The following is a 24030-nucleotide window of genomic DNA, read 5'->3' as shown; positions in this document are numbered from 1 at the left end:
TGAACATAAAGGTGGGGGAGGGTGGTGGGGGGAGGGGGGGGGGGGGAGACCAATGGTGAAGACACTGGACTCCTCATACTCAGAATCCAGATTATGGCTTCCCATGATTTCCCTAAATAACTTAAATTTCAGTTTCCTTCCGTAGTCAGAGCTTGCACTTCATTTCTAATGACCTTGTCACTGACAGGATGTTGAATCCTCATGTCCTGCTTATCATGAGGGGGAAAAATAGCTGCACACTGAAAGATAGAGATGTTACAGGAATAAAACAACATGTGAATTTTGTGAGTAGTCTATTTCTGATATGAATAAAAACATTTTGTTTCCAAACAAACATACTTTTCTTGTACTCTGCTATCTTATAATAAATGTAAGTTAACCATAAATTATATTTTTCAGATTTGAGTTCATTGCTGCTGCTATTAGTTGGCTTGCTGGATTTAAAAACTCAGACCGTTTCTACACACCTCTTCCATTATACCATACTGCAGGAGGTGTGATGACCATTGGCCAGGCACTTCTATATGGGTGCACTGTTGTCATACGTAAAAAATTCTCTGCCTCGGCATACTTTTCTGATGTGAAGAAATACAAGTGCACGGTATGTTTATAAAATTACTGAAAATGCTTTAAGATGTATCAAAAAGTAGATAAGAGAAACATAATTAATGAAATTACTGTTTGATAGACCAAGAGATTATTTCTCATAACCTGAATGTACAGAAAACTATAGAAAGCATAGAAACTTAAAAGTGGAAGTTGTAATGAGATATCTGCTAGGCCTTTTACAAAATTTGTGGTTTGTGTTAAGGATGTGCAATTTAACACATCAAACCACATGGTGTATTAGGTTATTCTTAGCCATTTAGTGTCTTAAAACCTTTAGAATGGTTGTTTATGTTGATCAATGCGGAGAGTAAATGTTTGTCTTATCTCCTTGCTGTTTGACATTAATGGATCAGTCAGTTCGATGAAGTGCAAGTACTAGTCTCTTGGCTACACAAGACATGACCATATACAGGGTGTTTCACAATTCATGTTATGCATTTACAGAGGTTGTAGAGGGGATTTAGTAGATCAAGTTTTACACAGCAATCCATGTCTGGAAACATTATCCGACTCTACAGAGCATCAAAGTTGTAGACATCTACACCAGTAAAGGTATGTATATAAACAGGATGATTCTGTAATGATGTTACAAAATTTCTTGGATAATGAAGAAGGATAAATGTATCAGTTTGAGGCAAGGGCCCCTGTACCAGAAACAAATGAGTCGAAAGTTATAAGCAAAAACCATTCTGATACCTCTGACAGTGCAATACATGTACTGGTACTGTTGTTATTAAGACTGTAGAATAGGCAGCTTTCAGAGGTGATAGTATGGACCAAAATAAGGAAAAAATGTCAAGTGAACATGGGCTCTAGAATGCATACCAGAGGAGCTATGAGCACTTGTTCATCTTAACTACTGTGGAACACAGCTCTATTGAACAAGTGCTCATGGCTCCTCAGGTATGCATTTTAGAGCCCATGTTTACTTGACATTTTTTCCTTATTTTGGTCCATACTATCACCTCTGAAAGTCGCCTACCCTACATTCTTAATAACAACAGCACCAGTACATGTATTGCACTGTCAGAGGTATCAGAATGGTTTTTGCTTGTAACTTTTGACTCATTTGTTTCTGGTACAGGGGCCCTTGCCTCAAACTGATACATTTATCCTTCTCCATCATGCTGGAAAGCTTGTAACACCATCATAGAATCACCCTGTATATATACATACATACATTCATTTACAGGCACCATTGCCTATAATTTTAACCTCTGTTGTATTGTTGGATGATGTTTATGGACATGGGTTCCTATGTAAAACTTGATCTGCTAAGTCCCCCTCTACAACGTCTGGAAGTGTGTAACAAGAATTGTGAAACACCCTGTAAATATCAAACATTCTGACGTGTAGATCCTTGCAGAATCACATGTTTTAGTCCTAAATGGAAGTTAAAATTTTAAGTTTCATTGACGATGGTTACTATTGCAAGCCTCTGGGACAAACTTAGTCTAAAGTGATGCATGCCAGTATTCACATGATTCGGATTCTTATTGGGAATTTTTGCATAAAACATACAGCGAGCAGCAATATGATCTGATGGCTTTTGCCACGACACGGTTGAGCGAGTGGGGGATGGGGTGGTTGGAACAGGTGTGTTTCAGAGCCTACACATGGAGATTTTCAGTAGCCATGGAGCAGTAGTTGGTTGAGCATTGCCCGTTTGTTGTTGAGGCATTTTTTTAAAGTGAGGATTCCTGTGTTGCTGTGCAGCAGCAGTTCCATAGGTGTTACAATCGGGACATTCGGGTTTGAGTCCCAGTCCAGCACAAATTCCCAGTCCGGCACAAATTTTCATTGCCATCATTCCACTGTACAGCTGATGGTTGTCCATACTTGCAATTGTAAATACATTTAATGTATTTCATACTGGCTGTAGTCACTGCAGTGCCTGTTCCTTTGGACATGAATGTAATGTGGAGTAACAGTGGCACTGCAGTATCATATCTATCTGCCAACACCGGGCAAGCGAGTATCAAATAAAATGCGTCACCTGTAGAGTAATATGTGTAACGGATGAATGCAGACTGCACACACATGGATGTTCTGGTCTATCTGTGAGTCATGTGCAGATAGCCTAATGGTAAGATGACTGCTCTCAATAAGTGGGAAATCCGGATTCGAGACAATTTTTACTGCCATCATTCCATTCCACAGCTGATTGCTTGTCCACATTCACAATTGTGAATACATTTAATGTACTTAAGTATACTTAGTCAACCACAGGCTCATTTGGGTTTTATCAATTTTGAATGTTGTAGGTGGGGCAGTACATAGGTGAAATGTGTCGCTATATTTTAGCTGTGCCACCAAAGCAACAGGACAAAGATCATACAATAAGACTGATATTTGGGAATGGTCTGAGGCCACAAATATGGAAAGAATTTGTTAAAAGATTTAATATTCCTAGAGTGGCTGAATTTTATGGAGCAACAGAAGGAAATGCTAATATTGGTGAGTATATCAAAGAAAATTATAAAGGATGAAATTAAATTATTGAAAATTACACACTAAAGATACAAAATTTTTAAGCCTTCTTAATCATTCATTTAACAATATATAGAGTTTCTACAATTTTTTTATACATCCTCTGTATATCACATATCTGAAAGATGGTATAATGAATTTCGCTTTCCAACAGTGAACATTGACAACACTGTTGGTGCAATTGGTTTTGTCTCAAGAATCATCCCATCTGTATATCCTTTATCCATTATAAAAGTGGATCCAGCAACTGGAGAACCAATTCGAAATGCAAAGGGCCTCTGCATAGAATGTGGACCAGGTATTTGACCATTATATATGATTCTGATAAGCGACTTACAATATAATCAGAAACTGATAAATGTATGTAATGTAGTAATAGTAGGTAGTAGTAGTAGTAGTAGTAGTAGTAGTAGTAGTAGTAGTATAATCCATGTCGGATATGGTTGCCTGTGTACAGAGACAAATTTTTGTCTGATGCACTGGGTGAGTTCATTCATTTATTTGTAAGGAGAGACAGCAATTGTTTGCCTGCTTTTGGCTGGTTGGCAACACGCCGTGTGATAGAATCATGGCACACGCAATAAAATCTTTCTGAAATGATTTTACAGAAACTACCTGGGGAAAAAAATGCATTTTTGCATTGCTTACAGCTTTACATGGAGCTTCATGATGAAGTGACCATCATTTCGTTACTGCTGGTCATAGTTATTGTGGTATTTGCATTTAAGTAAGACTCTGCACAAAATCTGAAAAAGTTCGCAGTGAAAAACAGGGGATGCTATGATTTTGGATTTGGTGCATGTAGCATCATACGTTGCTGCATATGAAATTTAGCTAACATATAGACTTTTCTTCTTCTTTTTTTTACTTGGGTGGAGGTATCTTTCTGTTACCAATCTTGAGAAAATTGATTTTATGTAGTGCATTCATTTTCAATCATGTGTGCCAAGTGAAATATCCATAGCATTCCTCATATCTCATAAAAATTTTGAGATTTGATGAAACAATAAAGTTTTCAAGTGTCACTGATAGCTGGTCAAACAAGAATTGCTGGGATTTTGGAGGCGCATAAATGAAGACGTTACATGTTTATTATTGTACCGAGGGTGTGCTTTTTCATAATCTATTGGCCTACTTTTCCTCACTTCATCACTAAATAAACTTGATAAACCACTGTTTCAGGATTCTATTGCAAGTGCATTTGCACAACAAGTTAGTGAGGTGGCATCATGTAATCCTGGGTGTGTTTTGCCAAAAGAAGCAAATTTTAACACAGTGACAAGAGAAAAGCAGGTTTTACTTACAATTTACCACTCATCATGTTAATGTTAAAATTACAGATCGTGCATAAGTCAGCCAAAAATAAGTCACTGTGTTTGTTTGATTTTGAGCAGAATTACATTTAGATAATAACCAAAGAAGAGGTGACATTAGATCTTTTTGGGTGGTTACCATAAAAGTGTGGGCGAGCAGGGGCTCCACTTAATATTTAAGAAAATTATGAATGTAGGCTACAATTTAGAATGGTACTTCCCATCCAGAACATGGCATCTCCCCAACAACACATTAACAGCCTGCCCACAACCCCACCACTAACCTGCTCCACATGCTTGCCCAGCCGGTTGTGCATCTTCTGACCACATTCTGTGTGCACTTTTTTCCTAGTAGTAGTAACAGCAAAGAATTTAGCATCAAAGAGATTTAAAGCTGAGATGCACACTTATCTTATAGTAAAATGACATGTTTCAGGAGAACCAGGTGTGTTCGTAGGTAAAATAATTCATAATGACCCATCAAGAGCATTTCTTGGCTATGTGGACAAAGCAGCTTCACAGAAGAAAGTGATACACAATGTACTGCGAAAAGGAGATTCTGCATTTATATCAGGTAATAAAAGCAAAATTTTAACTTATACTGAATAAAAATAATAAAAAATTATGCATTTACAATTAGAATGTAATAGGGGTGCCAGTTACACTCAAGGAAAAACTAACTTAACTGTTTAGAATCTGGCATTGCTTGAAACAGTAGAAATAAATTCTTAAGAATGACGTAAGTGTTGCCTAGGGCAAATGTGAGGCAGTAGGCTGAAATTAGACATATATTAAGTTGCAGAATGCAGATGAAATTAGAAGTCAGAAAATCTGAATGTGACATACTTCTCAAGTTTCTGTTTCTCTTAAGGAATTTAAAGTTTCTTTTTCTCTTAAGGAATTTCTGGTTAGTACAGCTTAAAACCATTTTAATTTTATTCTAAACCATCTTACACTATGCACCGCGTAAAGCAAACTGAAATTGTATGTTAGCTGCCTACAGTGGCAATGAATCATTGGAATGTTACATTCCCACTCTTCCCCCTTCCCCCTAGAAAAAAAAATGCCCTTACCCCATTATTAGTAAAACGAGTAGCACTCATTAAGTCTCTAAATTAAAAGTAAATCTTCTGTGGCAGCAGATTTTGTTTGATAGCCAAATTTATTTCACTTTTTGAATAAGGTCTACCAAGGCTGTGGAAGGAGAGGAGATGCTGGACTCTCACATTTTCACTCAGTGAACTGTTTTACTCAAACCCATCTTGAAATTAATTTTTAAAATCATCATTTCATCAATTCAGTTGATGACAGTGACTATATCAAGTCTAAGTGTGATATTTTAAATGACATTTGTGTATATAGAAGAAGACAGATCCTTGGTAAAGTATTTGTAGATTGTTATGAAGACATTGTAGAATTTGATGAGTAGTTCTTAACATGATTAATTATTGTGAGTTGTTGGGTATACTTGAAAAGCTGTTGTGCTGTATGAACAAACCCATCTAGACTCTCACTACTCTTCTGAGAACTTCATTGATCTCTTCATTCATTCCAACCTGAAGGATTGTAGATAGATGAGCAGTTTTGAAGATAAGATTTCAGTTGCCTATTAAGATTTTTTTTAAATGGACAATCATTAAAGTCTCAGCAGCCTTGACGTTAACCAAAATTATATTTTTCTTTCTCAGTATGACACAGATAGCTACTTAAAGATATTTTGCTAATGTAGTCCAGCAGATGCTGTACCCAAGTACCATCTTTTTCTCTCTTTGGACCCATTTATTTAAATAGAGGAGTCAGTCCTCAGTCGCATGACCAACAGCTAATTTCTTGTGTGTCTCAGATTCTGCATCTTTTATAGTGAGATGCCGCCTCTTCATAAACGGTTATATAGCCTGCAATAGTCTTTAATGCCAACTTTATCTGCTTACCCTTTTGTGTATTATTAATAGCATAAGTCATATTGCATGAGGTACAAACAGAGTCCAGCTGAGAAACACAACAATGAATCCTGTGTGGATGGAAATTGTTGATTCGGGTGCAAATATAATGAATTATTTTTTATTAAAAGATAGTATAGAAAAGTATAAAATAGTTTCTAGAAATTAATAAGTTTTCGTTTTTGTTAGGTATCACATACCTGTATTCTAAATGAGAATAAGCCAAGCTCCACACAGTCATTGTTTTTGAAGCACTAGACTTGCATCTGAAATGGCTAAGGTTAAAAATCCCTCTCTGTCCATCTAGTTTTAGATTCTCTGTGCTTTCCCATAATCAATTAAAACAAATGGCACACTGATTCTTTTGAGATTGTAGTTGACCAGTTTTCTTCACTATCTTGGCCCATTTTGATTTGCTCTCTAGCTGTAATGATCTCAGTGTTAGGACTTTATATTTAATATTTTATTCACCCCCCCCCCCCCCACCCCTCCTTTCCTTCCTTCCTTTTTTTCTGGAATTAGTTTTCATTCTGGAAAAGTATGTTCCAGCTTAAAAAAAAAAAGTTATCAAATGTAAATCATATATCAAATCTGCAGTGCACATGTCCACTACAATAGACAGCTGTTAATGGCACATCTTTGGCATTTTTAATCAGTCCTGAGGCTGCAACAGCATTAAGTCCACTCCAGTGGACACACACTACTGCTGCTGTGCCCTGTGGGCATTTGCAGCCTCAGAAGTGATTCACAACACCAAAGGCTACCCACTGAAGTGGACATTTGCACTGCAGGGTTACAAGAATTCTGTGGCTTATTTAAATAAGTTGTGCAATTCCTACAAGCCTCATCAGAAATAGAAGTTATTATGTTTAAGTTCTTCTGAGCTGCTATTATTTCACCTCCTCTTTCTCATTCTCCTTCTTCCATTACAATCACATGACATCAAGAGTTTCTCCTTTATAAGTTTATGAAAAAACTTACTTTTTAGCCTCAGTTTTAATGTTCTCCCTTTGATAGTAGTCTCATCAAAGTCAACTCAACAGTGGGATTCATTTTTTAACCAATTTGTTCATGAGTGGGACTTCTGACAGTTTATTAATAGTTCTGTGGATAAAAATTCCTTTCCAATTGTTAAATGCCTCATTTACAACTCACCTCATATTCATTTACTTCATTTAACTTCTGCTTCTCTATAAATCTCCAGTTTCTGATAATAATAACCCAATACAGTAACACACTCAATTTAAAAATTAGTTTCAGCATCTCAGTGCTCTACTAAACAAAGCCCTTCAGGAGGTTGCATGAATTTGCTTGCCTTTAAGCTAAGAACTGACATATTTTGCTATTTACAAGTTAACATGTTTTCTGAGCACATGAAAGTTGAGCTGTACCCCACAAAAATTTAGTGTATATGCAGTATCATACAAAAATAGGACAGGTAGCTGCAGCTGAGTGATGGGCACAGCGTAACTGTGCAATTAACAGGACACAAAATGTCAATATCCATTTCTTGTCTCTCTCTCTCTCTCTCTCTCTCTCTCTCTCTCTCTCTCTCTCTCTCTCTCTCTCTCTCACACACACACACACACACACACACACACTCTTTTTATCTCCCCTCCCCCATCTTGGTTGCAGTGGCTGGATCAGATGAGAGGGATGGAAATTGTATGTGTGTGTGTGTGTGTGTGTGGGGGGGGGGGGGGGGGGGGGGGGGGTAGGGAGGGAAGTGAAAAGTGAAAGGGACATAAGAGGTTATGAAGTACCAAGAGGCAGGAAGCAGCAAAAATAGGTGACAACAACAGCAGCAAAATAATGATTAATTATAACATCACAAATTTGAAGGATCAATAAGCAAGTACCATTAGACCTGTGGTTGCAGATGTCTATGTGCCATTCATCAATGAGATGCAGGCAATGGGTTGAAATTTGCAAATTTTGTTAGTAGAACAATGCATTTTGTATTCAAGCAACACACATTTTTAAAATGTGTTTATGATGAAAGAACAGGTCACAAACTGAAAATTCATCTAGCAGTATGATATTACAGTAGCTATAAATAGCTATTTTGGAATTTTAGTCACATCATCTACCATTTTCTATTTCATTTTACCACAATTTTCTCCACAACAAAATCGTTTTCTGTTGTAATTCCATTATCTGTTTTCTTATCTCCATAACCACATACATTTGTTGTACCAATCTTAAGGTGTATGTATAGCATTTATAATATACTCCCTCATACTATAATTCAATAAAGATAGGGAATATTAAAAGATTAATTTGTATAGTTTTACAAATATTATATTTTCAGGTGATGTTCTTGTAGCAGACAAATGGGGCAATTTATTTTTCAAGGATCGAACAGGAGATACATTCCGCTGGAAGGGTGAAAATGTTTCAACAACAGAAGTAGAAGCTGTTATTAGTAATGTTGCTAACTACAGGGATTCTGTTGTTTATGGAGTCCAGGTAAATTAACCTTCTTTCAATAATACTAAAGTAAGATTTTACAAGAAACATGATACAGGGTGATTCAAAAAGAATAGCACAACTTTAGGAATTTAAAACTCTGCAACGACAAAAGGCAGAGCTAAGCACTATCTGTCGGTGAATTAAGGGAGCTATAAAGTTTCATTTAGTTGTACATTTGTTCGCTTGAGGCGCTGTTGACTAGGCGTCAGCGTCAGTTGATGCTAAGATGGCGACCGCTCAACAGAAAGCTTTTTGTGTTATTGAGTACGGCAGAAGTGAATCGACGACAGTTGTTCAGCATGCATTTCGAACGAAGTATGGTGTTAAACCTCCTGATAGGTGGTGTATTAAACGTTGGTATAAACAGTTTACAGAGAATGGGTGTTTGTGCAAAGGGAAAAGTTCTGGACGGCCGAGAATGAGTGATGAAAATGTAGCACGCATCCAGCAAGCATTTGTTCACAGCCCAGGAAAATCGACTCGCAGAGCTAGCACAGAGCTGCAAATTCCACAATCAACTGTATGGAGAGTCCTACAAAAAAGCTTAGTTATGAAACCTTATCGCCTGAAATTGGTTCAAGCACTGTCTGCAGCTGATAAGATTAAAAGAATTGATTTCTGTGATTTTATCCTTGCTCAAATGGAAACAGATGAATCTTTCATTTCAAAGATTGTGTTTAGTGATGAAGCAACTTTCCACACTAACGGGAAAGTCAACCATCACAATGTCTGTGTATGGGGCACTGAGAATCCGCGGGGCAGCCCGTGACAGAGCACTTCATCACTGGCCTCCAAGAAGCCCTGATCTTACCCCCTGCGATTTTTTCTTATGGGGGTATGTTAAGGATATGGTGTTTTGGCCACCTCTCCCAGCCACCATTGATGATTTGAAATGAGAAATAACAGCAGCTATCCAAACTGTTACGCCTGATATGCTACAGAGTGTGTGGAACGAGTTGGAGTATCAGGTTGATATTGCTCGTGTGTCTGGAGGGGGCCATATTGAACATCTCTGAACTTGTTTTTGAGTGAAAAAAAACCTTTTTAAATACTCTTTGTAGTGATGTATAACAGAAGGTTATATTATGTTTCTTTCATTAAATACACATTTTTAAAGTTGTGGTATTCTTTTTGAATCACCCTGTATAATTGGATTGACAAAGTTAATTATTAGTGCAGTTTGTAACAGCTGCTTAACTCCATGTATTTCACATTCCTGTTGGCTCTTCTTCATGATGGAATCTATAGAAAATGATGGATGAATTAGTGAATAAGTGAAATATTTCATTCTAACTTAATTTATAGTTTCATGACTGCTCCTTGTGTGTGTGTGTGTGTGTGTGTGTGTGTGTGTGTGTGTGTGTGTGTGTGTGTGTGTGTGTGTGTGTATCTACTATACTAACAATAAGTGTAACACATTGTAGGTGCCAGGGATGGAAGGCAGAGCAGGAATGGTAGCCATTTTAGATGAAGATAGCACCTTAGACCTAAAAGCATTTGCTGAAGGCTTGAAACAGTCTCTGCCATCTTATGCTCGACCTATTTTTCTCAGAATTCTGAAGAAGGTTGACATGACAGGTAAGTTACACATTTATTGCTACATCAAATTGCAAAGTTATTGTCATTTAAATTAGTTATTTTGTTATAGGTAAAAAATTTCCAGGATGATAAAACAAAACATAAAATAAAGACAGTCAACCATTCATCTGCAAGTGACTGAAAGGACAGTCACACATGACACCCCCCCCCCCCCCTCCTCCTCCCCTCTGCCCCGTGACAGCTGAGTGGTTGTTGTGGCAAATTCTTGCAGGTGGGACAGAAGGAAGAGGACGATTACAGCAGCATGAGAGGGGGAAGACATGTGAAGGATATTGAGACTAGTGAAATATTTCCCTCAGTACTGAAAGACAGAAGGCTTTGTGACAGGGAAAAAAAAATGTGCTTTCTACAGTTCGTCTTCAGCACTAGATTGTTTTCAGCTTATGTGACTAGCTGTGCAGAGTTCTTCTTGTTCAGCCTGTTATGTAGTGTGTTGAGTTACCTGAGCAGCCTGACTCACCGTGTCCTGAACACTTTGACCCCCACTAAGCAAATATTGTTTGATAGAGATGCAAATCATAATGTTTGTTTTGTAGCTAGTGAGGGATAGAAGCCATCTATATTATGGCTCACTTCTTGTAGCGCTAAGTTTAGTTTAAAAAATCACCACCCATCTACACCTATAAACACACTCTGTAAACCCCTGTGAAATGCATGGCAGAGGGTACACCCTATTGTGCCAGTTATTAGGGCCTTTTCACATTCCACTCACATATGGCGCAGGGGAAGGAGGATTGTTTCAGTGCCTCTGTTCGTGTTGTGATTAATCCCATCTAGTCCTCACAATCCCTATGGAAGTGACACATAGGCATTGCTGGAATCATATGTTAAAGCCGGTTCTTGAAACTTTGTAAGTAGGCTTTCTCATGATAGCTTACATCTATATTCAAGGGTCTGCCAGTTCATTTTCTTCAGCATCTCTGTGACACTATACCCCTGATCACAAACTTGTGACAAGGAAGCCTGCCCTTCTCAATATACATTCTGTATCTCCTGTTAGTCCTATTTGGTAAGGGTCCTACACACTTGAGAAATATTCTGAGATGGGACGCACGAGTGATTTGTAAGCAATCTCCTCTGTGACTGAGTGTGTCTCCCAAGATTTGCCCCATCTCCTACTGATAAACTGAAGTCTGCCATCTGCTTCACCCACAACTGACCCTACATGACTATTCCATCTAACAACCTCTGAAAATGTTACACCCAGATATTTGTGTCAGTTTCCAACTTTGACACATTGATATTATTGTCACAGGATACCAATTTTTTTTTTTTTTAATACATTTTACATTTCTGAACACCTATAGCAAGTTGCCAGTTTTGTGCAGTTTCTTTCAGACTGTACTTCAGTATAGATACCTGCATCATTTGTGAAAAGTCTAAGGGTACTATCAGTGTTGTCTGCGAAATGAATAGCAAGGGACCCAACACACTTTCCCGAGATACATCCAAAGTTCTCTCTACATCTGTCGATGACACACTATTTGAGATAGCTTGCTACACTGTCCCTACAAAGAAATCGTCAATCCAGTGACAAATTTTGCTTGTGATTCTTCAGTTTCTACCGGTGTATTTGTTGCTTGAACAGTCCACGGTTATACTGCTGGTTCATAGTGTCCAGCGGGCACAATATTTTGGTGATCAGACATGTCGCCATCGTCAGGTGCACTGACAAACTGAGCTCCTGAGGGCGGGTGGCCAATTTAAATCCCCTCCCCCCCGCAGGCCATTCCCTTCGCCGTCTGCACCCGCATGCCGGTGGTCGCGAAGATGTGGGCGTCGGAATCTGTCATAGCGTCAATGTGCTTGCTACGTCCGCCCTGGTCGCCAGTTTGTACTTCTTGCTAGGAGTCGTCTTAATTACATTCAATGCTGGGTCCCAAGCCTTGCTGAGATTGTAGCCGCAATCTCGGTTGATAAGATCTTCCCTGGTGTGAATTTCGATAGCCTCCCTTATAACACTGTCCCAATATTGAGAGGTCTGAGCCAGGATCTTGGTATGCTCATAATCCATCTTGTGTTTCTCAGACAAACAGTGCTCTGCTACCACCGACTTATTTGGATATTTCAGTCAAGTGTGCCTTTGATGTTCTCGGCAACGATCTGCGATGGTGCGTACTGTTTGTCCAATATAAGTCTTCCCACACTCACAGGGAATTTGGTTTATGCCAGCCTTCCTCAAACCAAGGTCATCTTTCACACTTCCCAGTAATGCCTGTGTTTTATTGGGTGGGTAAAAGACAGTTTTAACTCGATGTTTCTTTAATATACAGCCGATTTTCACTGATAGTGTGCCATTGTATGGAATAAAGGTAGTGGCTATGTCTTCTTCCGTGACTTCATCCATCTCCACAGGTTGTGCTGTGGTGGTGGGACAGAGAGCGCATCTAATCTGCCATTCCAAGTACCCGTTTTTTCGGAACATGGTTTAGAGGTGCTAGAATTCCCGGGGCAGATTCTTTGCATCTGAGATGCTGCGCACCCTGTGTACTAGTGTTTTTAGTACTCCAATCCTCTGAGAAGGGTGGTGGCAGCTGTCTGCATGCAGGTACAGGTTAGTGTGGGTTTTCTTCCCATACACACCGTGGCTCAGGGTACCATCAGCTCTTCTCTTGACCATGACGTTCAGGAATGGTAATCTTCCTTCTGCTTGAGTCTCCATAGTGAATTTGATTTTTGGATGTATGGAGTTTAGTTGTGTAAGGAAATACAGGAGCTTGTCCCTACCATGGGGCTAGATGACGAATGTGTCATCGACATAACTGAAGGAACAAGTAGGTTTCCAATTGGATGATGCCAAGGCTTCCTCCTCAAAGTACTCCATGTACAAATTTGCGACCACCGGCGAGAGTGGGCTACCCATTGCGACTCCATCTGTTTGCTCATAGTATTCCACATTAAACAGAAAATACGTTGAGGTCAAGACATGCCTAAAGAGTACGGTGGTCTTCTCGTCAAATTTCTGCCCAATAAGCTCGACTGACTCTCGAGATGCACCCTGGTGAATAGTGAAACCACGTCGACTCCTAGCAAGAAGTACGAACTGGCGACCAGGTTGGATGCTACGACAGACTCCGATGCCCACATCTGTGCGACTGCCGGCGTGCGGGCGTGGAAGGTGATGAGAGCGGCCCATGGGGGGAGGGGATTTAAATCAGCCGCCCACCCTCAGGAGCTTAGTTCGTCAGCGCACCTGATGATGGCAACATGTCTTATCCCCAAAATATTGTGCCCGTTAGACACTATGAACCAGCAGTATACCCATGGACTGTTCGAGTAAATTTTGCTTGATACCCTGTGCAACTGTACATTTGATAATAAGCATTGGTGTGGTACTGAGTCAAATGCATTCACAAATCTAGAAGTACTGCATCTAACTGACTGCATTGATCCATGGCTTTCAGTATGTCATGTGAGAAAAGTGCTAGTTATGTCTCACATAATTTGTGTTTCTGAAATCCATGTTGGTTGGTATAGAGGAGGTCATTCTGTTTGTGATGCTTCATTTTGTTTGAGTTTAGAATATGTTCTAAGATTCTGCAAGTGGATCTCAAGGATATTGGGTGGTAGTTCTTGGATCACTTCTGCTAACCTTCTCATACAAAGGTGTGACCTGTGCTTTTTTCCAGCTACAGGGCACCATTGTTTGTTCGAAGGATTTATGATAGATTATACACTCCTGGAAATTGAAATAAGAACACCGTGAATTCATTGTCCCAGGAAGGGGAAACTTTATTGACACATTCCTGGGGTCAGATACATCACATGATCACACTGACAGAACCACAGGCACATAGACACAGGCAACAGAGCATGCACAATGTCGGCACTAGTACAGTGTATATTCACATTTCGCAGCAATGCAGGCTGCTATTCTCCCATGGAGACGATCGTAGAGATGCTGGATGTAGTCCTGTGGAACGGCTTGCCATGCCATTTCCACCTGGCGCCTCAGTTGGACCAGCGTTCGTGCTGGACGTGCAGACCGCGTGAGACGACGCTTCATCCAGTCCCAAACATGCTCAATGGGGGACAGATCTGGAGATCTTGCTGGCCAGGGTAGTTGACTTACACCTTCTAGAGCACGTTGGGTGGCACGGGATACATGCGGACGTGCATTGTCCTGTTGGAACAGCAAGTTCCCTTGCCGGTCTAGGAATGGTAGAATGATGGGTTCGATGACGGTTTGGATGTACCGTGCACTATTCAGTGTCCCCTCGACGATCACCAGTGGTGTACGGCCAGTGTAGGAGATCGCTCCCCACACCATGATGCCGGGTGTTGGCCCTGTGTGCCTCGGTCGTATGCAGTCCTGATTGTGGCGCTCACCTGCACGGCGCCAAACACGCATACGACCATCATTGGCACAAAGGCAGAAGCGACTCTCATCGCTGAAGACGACACGTCTCCATTCGTCCCTCCATTCACACCTGTCGCGACACCACTGGAGGCGGGCTGCACGATGTTGGGGCGTGAGCGGAAGACGGCCTAACGGTGTGCGGGACCGTAGCCCAGCTTCATGGAGACGGTTGCGAATGGTCCTCGCCGATACCCCAGGAGCAACAGTGTCCCTAATTTGCTGGGAAGTGGCGGTGCGGTCCCCTACGGCACTGCGTAGGATCCTACGGTCTTGGTGTGCATCCGTGCGTCGCTGCGGTCCGGTCCCAGGTCGACGGGCACGTGCACCTTCCGCCGACCACTGGCGACAACATCGATGTACTGTGGAGACCTCATGCCCCACGTGTTGAGCAATTCGGCGGTACGTCCACCCGGCCTCCCGCATGCCCACTATACGCCCTCGCTCAAAGTCCGTCAACTGCACATACGGTTCACGTCCACACTGTCGCGGCATGCTACCAGTGTTAAAGACTGTGATGGAGCTCCGTATGCCATGGCAAACTGGCTGACACTGACGGCGGCGGTGCACAAATGCTGCGCAGCTAGCGCCATTCGACGGCCAACACCGCGGTTCCTGGTGTGTCCGCTGTGCCGTGCGTGTGATCATTGCTTGTACAGCCCTCTCGCAGTGTCCGGAGCAAGTATGGTGGGTCTGACACACCGGTGTCAATGTGTTCTTCTTTCCATTTCCAGGAGTGTAGTTAACAGAGTGGGGAACTAAGCTGCAAGTTGGGTATAGAATCTGATAGGGATTTCATGGGACTCTGGGGCTTGGTTCAGTTTAGTGATTTCAGATGTTGTCAATGCCACTGACTCTAATATATATTTCAAGCCTCCTTTCAGTGATATGAGAATTAAATTTGGCAATGCTCCTGCATTTTCCTTTATAAAGGATCATTTTAAAACAGAGTTAACCATTTCTGCTTTTGTTTTGCTATCCATAATTTCAATTCTGGTCTCTTCTGTGAGTATCTGGACACTAACTTTGGTGCCACTAACATCTTTTACACATGACCAGACTTACTTTGTGTTTTGAGACAGATCATTCAGAACTATTCTGCTATGGTAGTGTTTAAAAGTTTCACATATTGCTCTCTTGATAGCCAAACGCATTTCACTCAGTATCTCTCTACCTATACTCCTGCATTCTTTTTAATACCAATTCTTTGCCATCATGAACTGTTGCACTGGTTACATATCTAGCCAGTGCATCATCAACTGTTCTTTTACACTTGAGCCATAGTTCATCTACATACTCCTTTCCTGAGCTAAATGTTTCACGTTCTTCATTGAGATATGACACTACAACTTCTTTGTCTAGTTTACTGAGCATACAGATCTCCCTGCCTGTTGTAGCTGGCCTGTGTACTTCAATATTCATTGTTGCTATAGCTGCCTTATGGTCACAAATACCAGTTTTGATGTGGACTTCCTAAAAGAGGACTGGTCTATTTGTTGCCATTAGACCCAACACATTTCCATCATGAGTGGGGTTCTGAACTGTGTGTTCAAATAATTTTCACAGGATGTCTTGGCATGCCCACTGTTAAATAAAACCTGTAATTATCCCAATTAATAGTTAAATGGCTAAAGTCTCCTCTGATAACTACAATATGGTTAAGGAATTTTCATACAAGTGAACTGAGGTTTTTGGTTACATAAGGAAGCAAGTCTGGAAGTTGTTAGAAGGATCCCCTTACAATTTTCGATCACCCTAGACATTGAGTCATGTCCAAACAAGCTCACGTGCGGTGTGTGTCTTGGTCGGTGTGAGTTCCTTGTCTACTTTGACAAATTCAACATCTACACTTCCCAATCTTTCTCCACTTGCTTGAATTTTCCCCAAAATTCTCACTACTGTCAATTTCAGGTTGTAACCAACTTTCTGTACCTGGTACTATGTTAGTTTCACAACCTTTCAGGAGTGCTTCAAACTCTAGCACTTAAATGTGAATGCTTCGGCAGTTAATCACTAGGAGCATATGTCTTTGGATATTACACTGATACTCCTGGGTTTCATGCTGCTGTTATTATCTAGACTGGATGGAGAGTTGTTGCAACTAGCAGAGAGAATTACCAGATTGTAGTTAGACAAGAGGCTAACTTAGCCACAAATTCAGTATAGAATCTGATAGGGAGTCCACCAGGCCCTGGTGCTTTGTTCAACTTTAATGATTTCAGCTGTTTCTCAACACCACTGACACTAATACTTATTTCATTCAACTTTTCAGTGGTACATGGATTAAATTGATGCTGGGTTTTCCTTTGTAAAGGAACATTTTAAAACAGAGTTAAGTATTTCAGATTTTGCTTTGCTACCATCAATTTCAGTTCCTGTCTCATTCGCTAGGGACTGGACACTAACTTTGGTGCCACTAACAGTGTTTTCGTATAACCAGAATTTCTTTGGGTTTTGTAGAATATTCTGCTATGATAGTCACTGAAGTTTTCACACATTGCTGTCTTGACAACGAAACATGTTTCACTCAGCATCTCTCGTATTCTTTCAGCATATCTCATTCCTGTCACATGTCTTTTAATAATGATATGCCTTTTCTGTTTAGGTGCTCAATTATTCTGTGCCATAAGGAACCTTTTGGAGAGTATAAAGAATAGCTTGCAACTTTATCTATGTCTTAAACAGTATCTGACTTGAAAATTTCCCTTTCACTTGTCACCATTACTGCAGTTTTCCCATACTGGTTAACTATTGTTACTCCATTTCTACCAAAGGTTACTCTGTTGCCTTTCTTGGCTATTTCACTTACAGATAACAAGTTAGTTGCAACGTATTTTACGTAGTAAACATCATGTGCCATAACACTTTCTATGGGGGGACTGATGACCTTAGCTGTTTAGTCCCCCTTAAACATCCAAACAACAACCACCACCACCACACTTTCTGGTTCTCTGTTTAAAATTCCATTGCGATAAACTTTCCTAGCAAGCTGACATTGTAACTTAGAGCCATCCACAGTAGATATATCCATATGTGTCTTAATAGTAACATCATAGAATATCCATTCTGGTTAGCCTTTACTCATTACTGCAAAAGAGTAATAAATAGTAACACCATAAAATATTAATTCTGGTTAGCTTTTACTCGTTACTGCAAAAGAGTAATAAATGGAGAGTGCCTTACTTTGATTAGCAGTTCTCTTCCTGGGCAATTTGCTTCATATCTTCTTTCCTTTGTACTTGACCATGAACTGCATTGGATGTGGTATGACCCATTTGCTGACCATTGTTACACTTGAGTGGCTTCTCATTTTCTTCATAGAATAAAGTGCTGTAGCTGTTTCCTTGTTCAAAGTAAGGCATATTGACATACTTTTATGCTTGCAGGCTCTTTGCTTTTACATTGTCTCCCATAATTGGTATGTCTGAGCTTTCTAACTCCATATTCATGCCTCGACATGTGCAAGACGCCATCATTTGTGGATCCGACTATGGTAACTTCCAAAAATTTTTTACATTATATTGACAGGTTTCAAAAATATACATGTTTTCTTGTCAACATATAATGAAATCATGGAACAATTAGTTCTGAATGAGAATACAGTAGCCAAACTGCCTAAAATGTGCAAGTCAAGTTTAAAAGCTGTGGTACATTTTTCACAGCATTCAAAAATGTTTGAAAATACACCATATATCATGATGCACATGAGTACTGACCCAATCAGTGTAATGTATGTGAAAACAACATGAACAGTAGAATGTTAGAACCTTGAATCAGATTTGTCTGGCTAACGCAGTCTCCCACAAATAAAAAATTCCTAAGTCGGCGTACCCATGTAAATAATTGTACAAACTGCACTGATTTTTTTTTTCTTTTTTTCACTTAATTGAATATGTGACAATTTCTTCAGTGGCATGCCAAAGAAGAATGCTGCATGTCAATTTATCTTCTTCAAAGTTGTACAGCACCAACGAAGCACATCTTCTGTTTGTGGCAGCTACAACTGCATGTTCACTGCGAAGAACAGCAATAACATTTTTGTGCCATTGTTGGTGAATCTGTTTCAAATCAATAGGGACATAAGGAGACCATGATATTTCATAGTTTCAGTGAATGATGGACCGTCACTTTGGGGAATGAAAATATTGTTATCCATTGGGTTCCTACAATGATTCATCAGTCTTGGCAAAATATTTGATGGAAACTCTTCAATCCAATACTCATCATTGGCTGGTTCATAGAAAGAAGATTTGTTGCAGTTATGAGAAGAAAAGACATTGGGGATCTGTTTATGGAGTATATGGGGCGAGATCAGTTGAAGGTTGAGATTTATGTGTGATTATCTGCTTCTGTATCTCATCTGCAGAGTAGTGGATGACACTCTTCATCCTTTTGTACATAGATACAATAATATTTGACATTGTGCCAGTGCCTTGATTCTTTTATATGTCTGACTTAAGACTTGGTTGAGAGTATCTGATGCTTAGTCATTAGCACACCAAGGAAGGTTGTGATATAGCTTAGTTGTCTTAATCACTGCATCACCTTGCTCAAGGATCATAAGTACTGTGTAGAAATATATAGCCTCTCACACTGTAGGAAATGCATTAAACATAAATAAAGAATTGACAGAAGCATTACAAACTGATTCGGATACAGTTAACAGTTCTTTTGTGATTATGTTGGTGAAACAGGTAAATTTCTTAGACTGACTTCTTCAGTGCATTGCTGTTTACAGGTATTAGAATATGAATCAATTTGTTTGGTTTACCGTTTTCTGAAGTGTGCAGTTTTATATTTCTGAATATTCAAAGTAAGTTTCCAATCTTTGCACCATCATATCAAGATCTTGAGCAACAGTTCCTTTACGTGTTCCTGCACAGAGAAAAGTGTTTAAAGTTCCTGCGAGAGATATACACTGAGGTGACAAAAGTCATGGGATACCTACTAACTTCATGTCAGACCCCTTTTTGCTCAGCATAGTGCAGCAACCTCGTGGCACAGACTACACAAGTCACTGGGAGTCCTCTGCAGAAATGTGCTGCCTCTGTAGTTGTCCATAATTGCAAAAGTGTTTCCGGTGCAGCATTTTGAGTATGAACTGACCTCTCAATTACGTCCCATAGATGTGTGTGGGCAAATTATTCACTCAAGTTGTCCAGAATGTGCTACAAACACAGGTGCTGCAGGTGATGTCAGGCTATTAGCAGAGGCACTTGCATTGGTCATGTGCTGCCATAGTCCATTAACAACAAATTTCTCTGCACTGTCCTAACAGATACATTCGTCATACATCCCACATCAATTTTTGCAGTTATTTCACACAGCATTGATTCTGACAGCACCAACAACTCTACACTGACACTGTTATTCTCGGTTGTTAAGTGCAGGCCGCTGGCTGCTGTGCTGTGTGTGGTGAGAGGTAATGCACTCTTGACACTGTGGATCTTGGAATTTTGAATTCCCTAACAATTTTCAAAATGGAATGTCCCATGCATCTACCTCCAACTACCAGACTGCTTCAAAGTCTGTTAATTCCCATCATGCAGCCATAATAATGTCGGACACTTTTGCACATGAAACTGAGTACAAATGAAGCTCCACAAATGCACTGCCCTGTTGTTCAGTTTCAACAGACTGACATTATACCATACAACGAGAGCATTTGCCAGATTGCATCATGTCTGAAGTGTTTCAATCTACAGATCCTCCTAAAAAAATTCACACTTCCTCTACTCCTTCCTCTACTAAGCCCTATTTAGTAGTACCTGCTATTTCATATCATCTTATAGTAAAAAAGTTAATTTACTTTAGTTATAACTCATTCTAATTAGGATAGTCTAGGTAAAATATCAGCCAAATTGAAACTCCTGAGAGTGAAGATCTCAACATATTTTAGTTGTTCTATGTCCACTGAGTAATTAATATGGAACAACTGCAAATACTCATATTTTTTCCTTTCCATTTATTTTCACACCATCATATGATACTAGCTACTAAGACTGTCATATGATACTAGCCACTAAACCATGTAAAATTCATTTGTCATATTAAGTTAAACAGTTCTCCACTACTTCTATAATCTCCTTCTTACTTGCTTTCTTTAATAACTTCCCCAACTCAGTTATTTTTTAAATACAACTTTTATTATTCGATACAACCTTCTCTTCAAGTTTACAGAAGCATATTCTTATTTTAAAAAATCCGATATTTAATTCTTATTTTTGGCATAACTGTTTTACTGCCACTTACATTTTCTGTTTTTATATATTTCAATAGTTTTAAATACACATCCAAAGCTGAAGTGGCTCACTCATATTAAATTCCTTTAATATTTTTCAGGTACCTATAAACTGAAGAAAAAAGATCTTCAGGATGAAGGCTTTGATCCTACAAACATCAAAGATAGATTGTATTACCTCTCTTCCAATGGGACATATGAGCTTCTCACAGAGGATGTGTTCTCACAAATAAATAATGGAAAGATAAGATTCTAGAAAACATTTCTCGTTTAAAAGGTTAAACTGCATGAAGGAAAGAGAAATCAAAGTTCAGCAAACATTACCTACTACAGGATGAAGTTCCTCAAAAGCTGAATCAGAATTGCTGCTCTTACACAGAAACTGAAGTTGATACATAGTTTATTTTGTACTTTAAAATAATGTGAAAAGTGTGTTAAGTGTTACCATCAACACGGACTGAGTGTGAGGTCAAGTATAAGTGTTTTATTCCTTCAGTGAAGGACAGGAACATGAATGTAAAATGACTGAAGTTATAGACATGCTACATTTGTTGTAATATATGTCAGTTTTAAGAATATATGGATTCCTATTGGTAAAAAATAATTTTTTAAAATATCTAACCAAAATATTTTTAACAGAAATCAACACCAGAAACTTATTTTACATATCAGGTTGTTTCTCTGATGGAAACTAATGTGTTCAGAGTATAGTAAAATTCATAAACTCATAGACGTATGAGGGCTTACAGTGCACATTTTAAAAGGACCAAGGCAAAACATGGTCATTAAAGACAGAATGAGGTTGGGTTTCAGACAAAGACTGAATGTTTATAACTCTATAAAGATGTAAAAGAAAGGTGTTATGCAATGGATGTCTTGTATGAGTTGAGTAAAAGCTTGTAAGTGACTTAAATCATGAGAAACATACAATGAAACTTCTTTTGTGCAGCAGGATGTGTACTTCAATACAAGCTCGTGTGAAGCTGACGCTGTATTCTGTATTAGAACTCAAACTTAAATCCCTGCCTTCTGTGAGCAAAACTCACATCAACTGGCAGTCAGATATCCAAACCCACATAACAAACCAACTGTAATGTACAGTGTTCTCACAGAACATATAAAGTTTCAGTTTAAAGTTACGGACTGGCACACAATTTTATGTACTTTATACATATTTCATTTAGGCTCAGAAGTTCGAAGAATATATAATTATTCATTTACTTTTATTTTTATTACTGCAAACTAAAATGGCAGTATGAAAATCAAAATAGCTGTATAAAGTAGAAATTATGACTGAAAAATTTACATTCCAGAAACGTTTTCTTTAAAATAATTATGTCAGTCATTTTTATAATGGTGCAATTGCAATGTGATAAAACTGCAGAGCGTTAAGACTAGATGTTAAATTTTGGTATACTATAAAACAATGCAGGAAAAATACTGAAAATAGAAAACTTTTAACCCATTATTTTGTGTAGAAATAGACTTCACTGTGAGCTGACAATTCAACAGCATCTGTTTCACACACTAATTTTTTTCTGTCTTCTTAATGTTCCTTCTCCCCTCTGTTTGTTCCATCATTGTTCTTAATGTAATAGCATTTTTTGAGTCTTAATTAATTTATATTTTCATAACAAGCTGGAAATGATATTTCATTAATTACAGTGAAATTTAATTTAATGAAAGAGGTCGTATCACAGTCAGAATGACATACCACTCTCAGATGTTTAATAAATAACTACTACCCTTTTTAAAATGAGTAGAAAAATATGAAAATGTTAGTTGTTATTTTCCACTGCCAATCCTGTTGATTTAACTTTATTATTAGGAAAATGTGAACTGTTGTAACTGTCTCATTTTGTACAGTATACCTTAATATTTAGATACCAGTAATCCACAGAAATTTCTTAATGATTTGATCACAAGAGAAATTTTGTTTACAAAATTATTTTGTTTGTCAGTTTTGCGATATTAACATGACTGCCTCTTCACTTTATTTTTTTTTATAAAACCATACAAATAAGCAGCATTCTGTAGTCCTCAATGAAACAAACAAAGCCATTTTTACTCTCCTCCTGTACGACGTGCTTCAAACAGTAGTCTCTTTAATGGAAGAATGGTTGGATTTTTTTTATTTTAGAACCTATTGACCGAAGAGAAGAAATAGTTATCAAGCTTCATTGTCATAATGGCAGTATGTTTTATGTTTTGATGTATGCAGAAGTAGGAAGTGCCTTCCTTGGATATTACTTCTTATGTGGGCAGTATGTTGTTTATAGATGTACATTTCTTTTCTCTGTAATTTTTATACAAAATCATGAGAAACATAAAGACATGAGTTGAATAAAACTTAAAAATTTAAGATAATGGCTTGGATATGAATATGGAATTGATCATTTTTAAGATATGGAAAAGACTGACCAATGGAAGTTCAGGAACACTGAAGAAAATTTGTAACTGAAAAGCATTTGATGTGTGCATGTAAAAGCTTTAATGGTGTTCTTTTCCCCTTCTTTGTATAACAAATCTGTCGTGTTTTGTGTGTGTGTGTGTGTGTGTGTGTGTGTGTGTGTGTGTGTGTGTGTGTGACGGTGTTTTTATTGTTTTATGAAGAAGGCATGTACTTTAAATGTGGTTACTCCCTTCAGCTGTTTTGGCACAAATTTTTCATATTTCCTTTAAGTGTGCACGCAGGTACAAATGTTATTTGCTAGTGACTTAATTTTGAGTGTAAAGAATAGAGAAAGCAGCAGTTATTTTTACAGTTTATTTTTTATTCAATAAAATGCAAACCCATTACTTTATGAGTGTATCATTATTGCTGACTATATGATTATTCACAAACACTTTTTCTGTAGTAGAAGGCTACTAACTTACAATACTCAACTATCCAGTTCAAGCTTGCTTAAATGCCATACATTATAACTGATCTGAACAAGAAGTTATTTCTATAGCAGAAATTAGTAGTGAAACAACAAAATTATTGGCTGACGTATGGTTTATTTGTTA

General features: G+C 38.7%; 1 protein-coding gene across 2 annotated transcripts in view; it reads left to right on the top strand.

The window, feature by feature from the left end:
- LOC124786139 (long-chain fatty acid transport protein 1-like) overlaps nucleotides 1-23785 on the top strand; it is a 390437-nt gene extending 366652 nt beyond the window's left edge. For both annotated transcript variants that reach the window (XM_047254238.1, XM_047254239.1), the window contains exons 6-12: nucleotides 400-601; nucleotides 2874-3066; nucleotides 3254-3397; nucleotides 4849-4986; nucleotides 8664-8821; nucleotides 10249-10402; nucleotides 21123-23785. In XM_047254238.1, coding sequence (XP_047110194.1) covers nucleotides 400-601; nucleotides 2874-3066; nucleotides 3254-3397; nucleotides 4849-4986; nucleotides 8664-8821; nucleotides 10249-10402; nucleotides 21123-21277 — 1144 coding nt within the window. In that variant the 3' untranslated portion in view covers nucleotides 21278-23785. The remainder of the gene's footprint in view (nucleotides 1-399; nucleotides 602-2873; nucleotides 3067-3253; nucleotides 3398-4848; nucleotides 4987-8663; nucleotides 8822-10248; nucleotides 10403-21122) is intronic.
- The last annotated feature ends 245 nt before the right edge of the window (nucleotides 23786-24030 follow it).

This window comes from Schistocerca piceifrons, chromosome 1, assembly GCF_021461385.2.
Source record: "Schistocerca piceifrons isolate TAMUIC-IGC-003096 chromosome 1, iqSchPice1.1, whole genome shotgun sequence".
Lineage (NCBI taxonomy): Eukaryota > Metazoa > Arthropoda > Insecta > Orthoptera > Acrididae > Schistocerca > Schistocerca piceifrons.
Note: the sequence above shows the minus strand (reverse complement) of the source record. Positions and strands in the feature narration are given on the sequence as shown.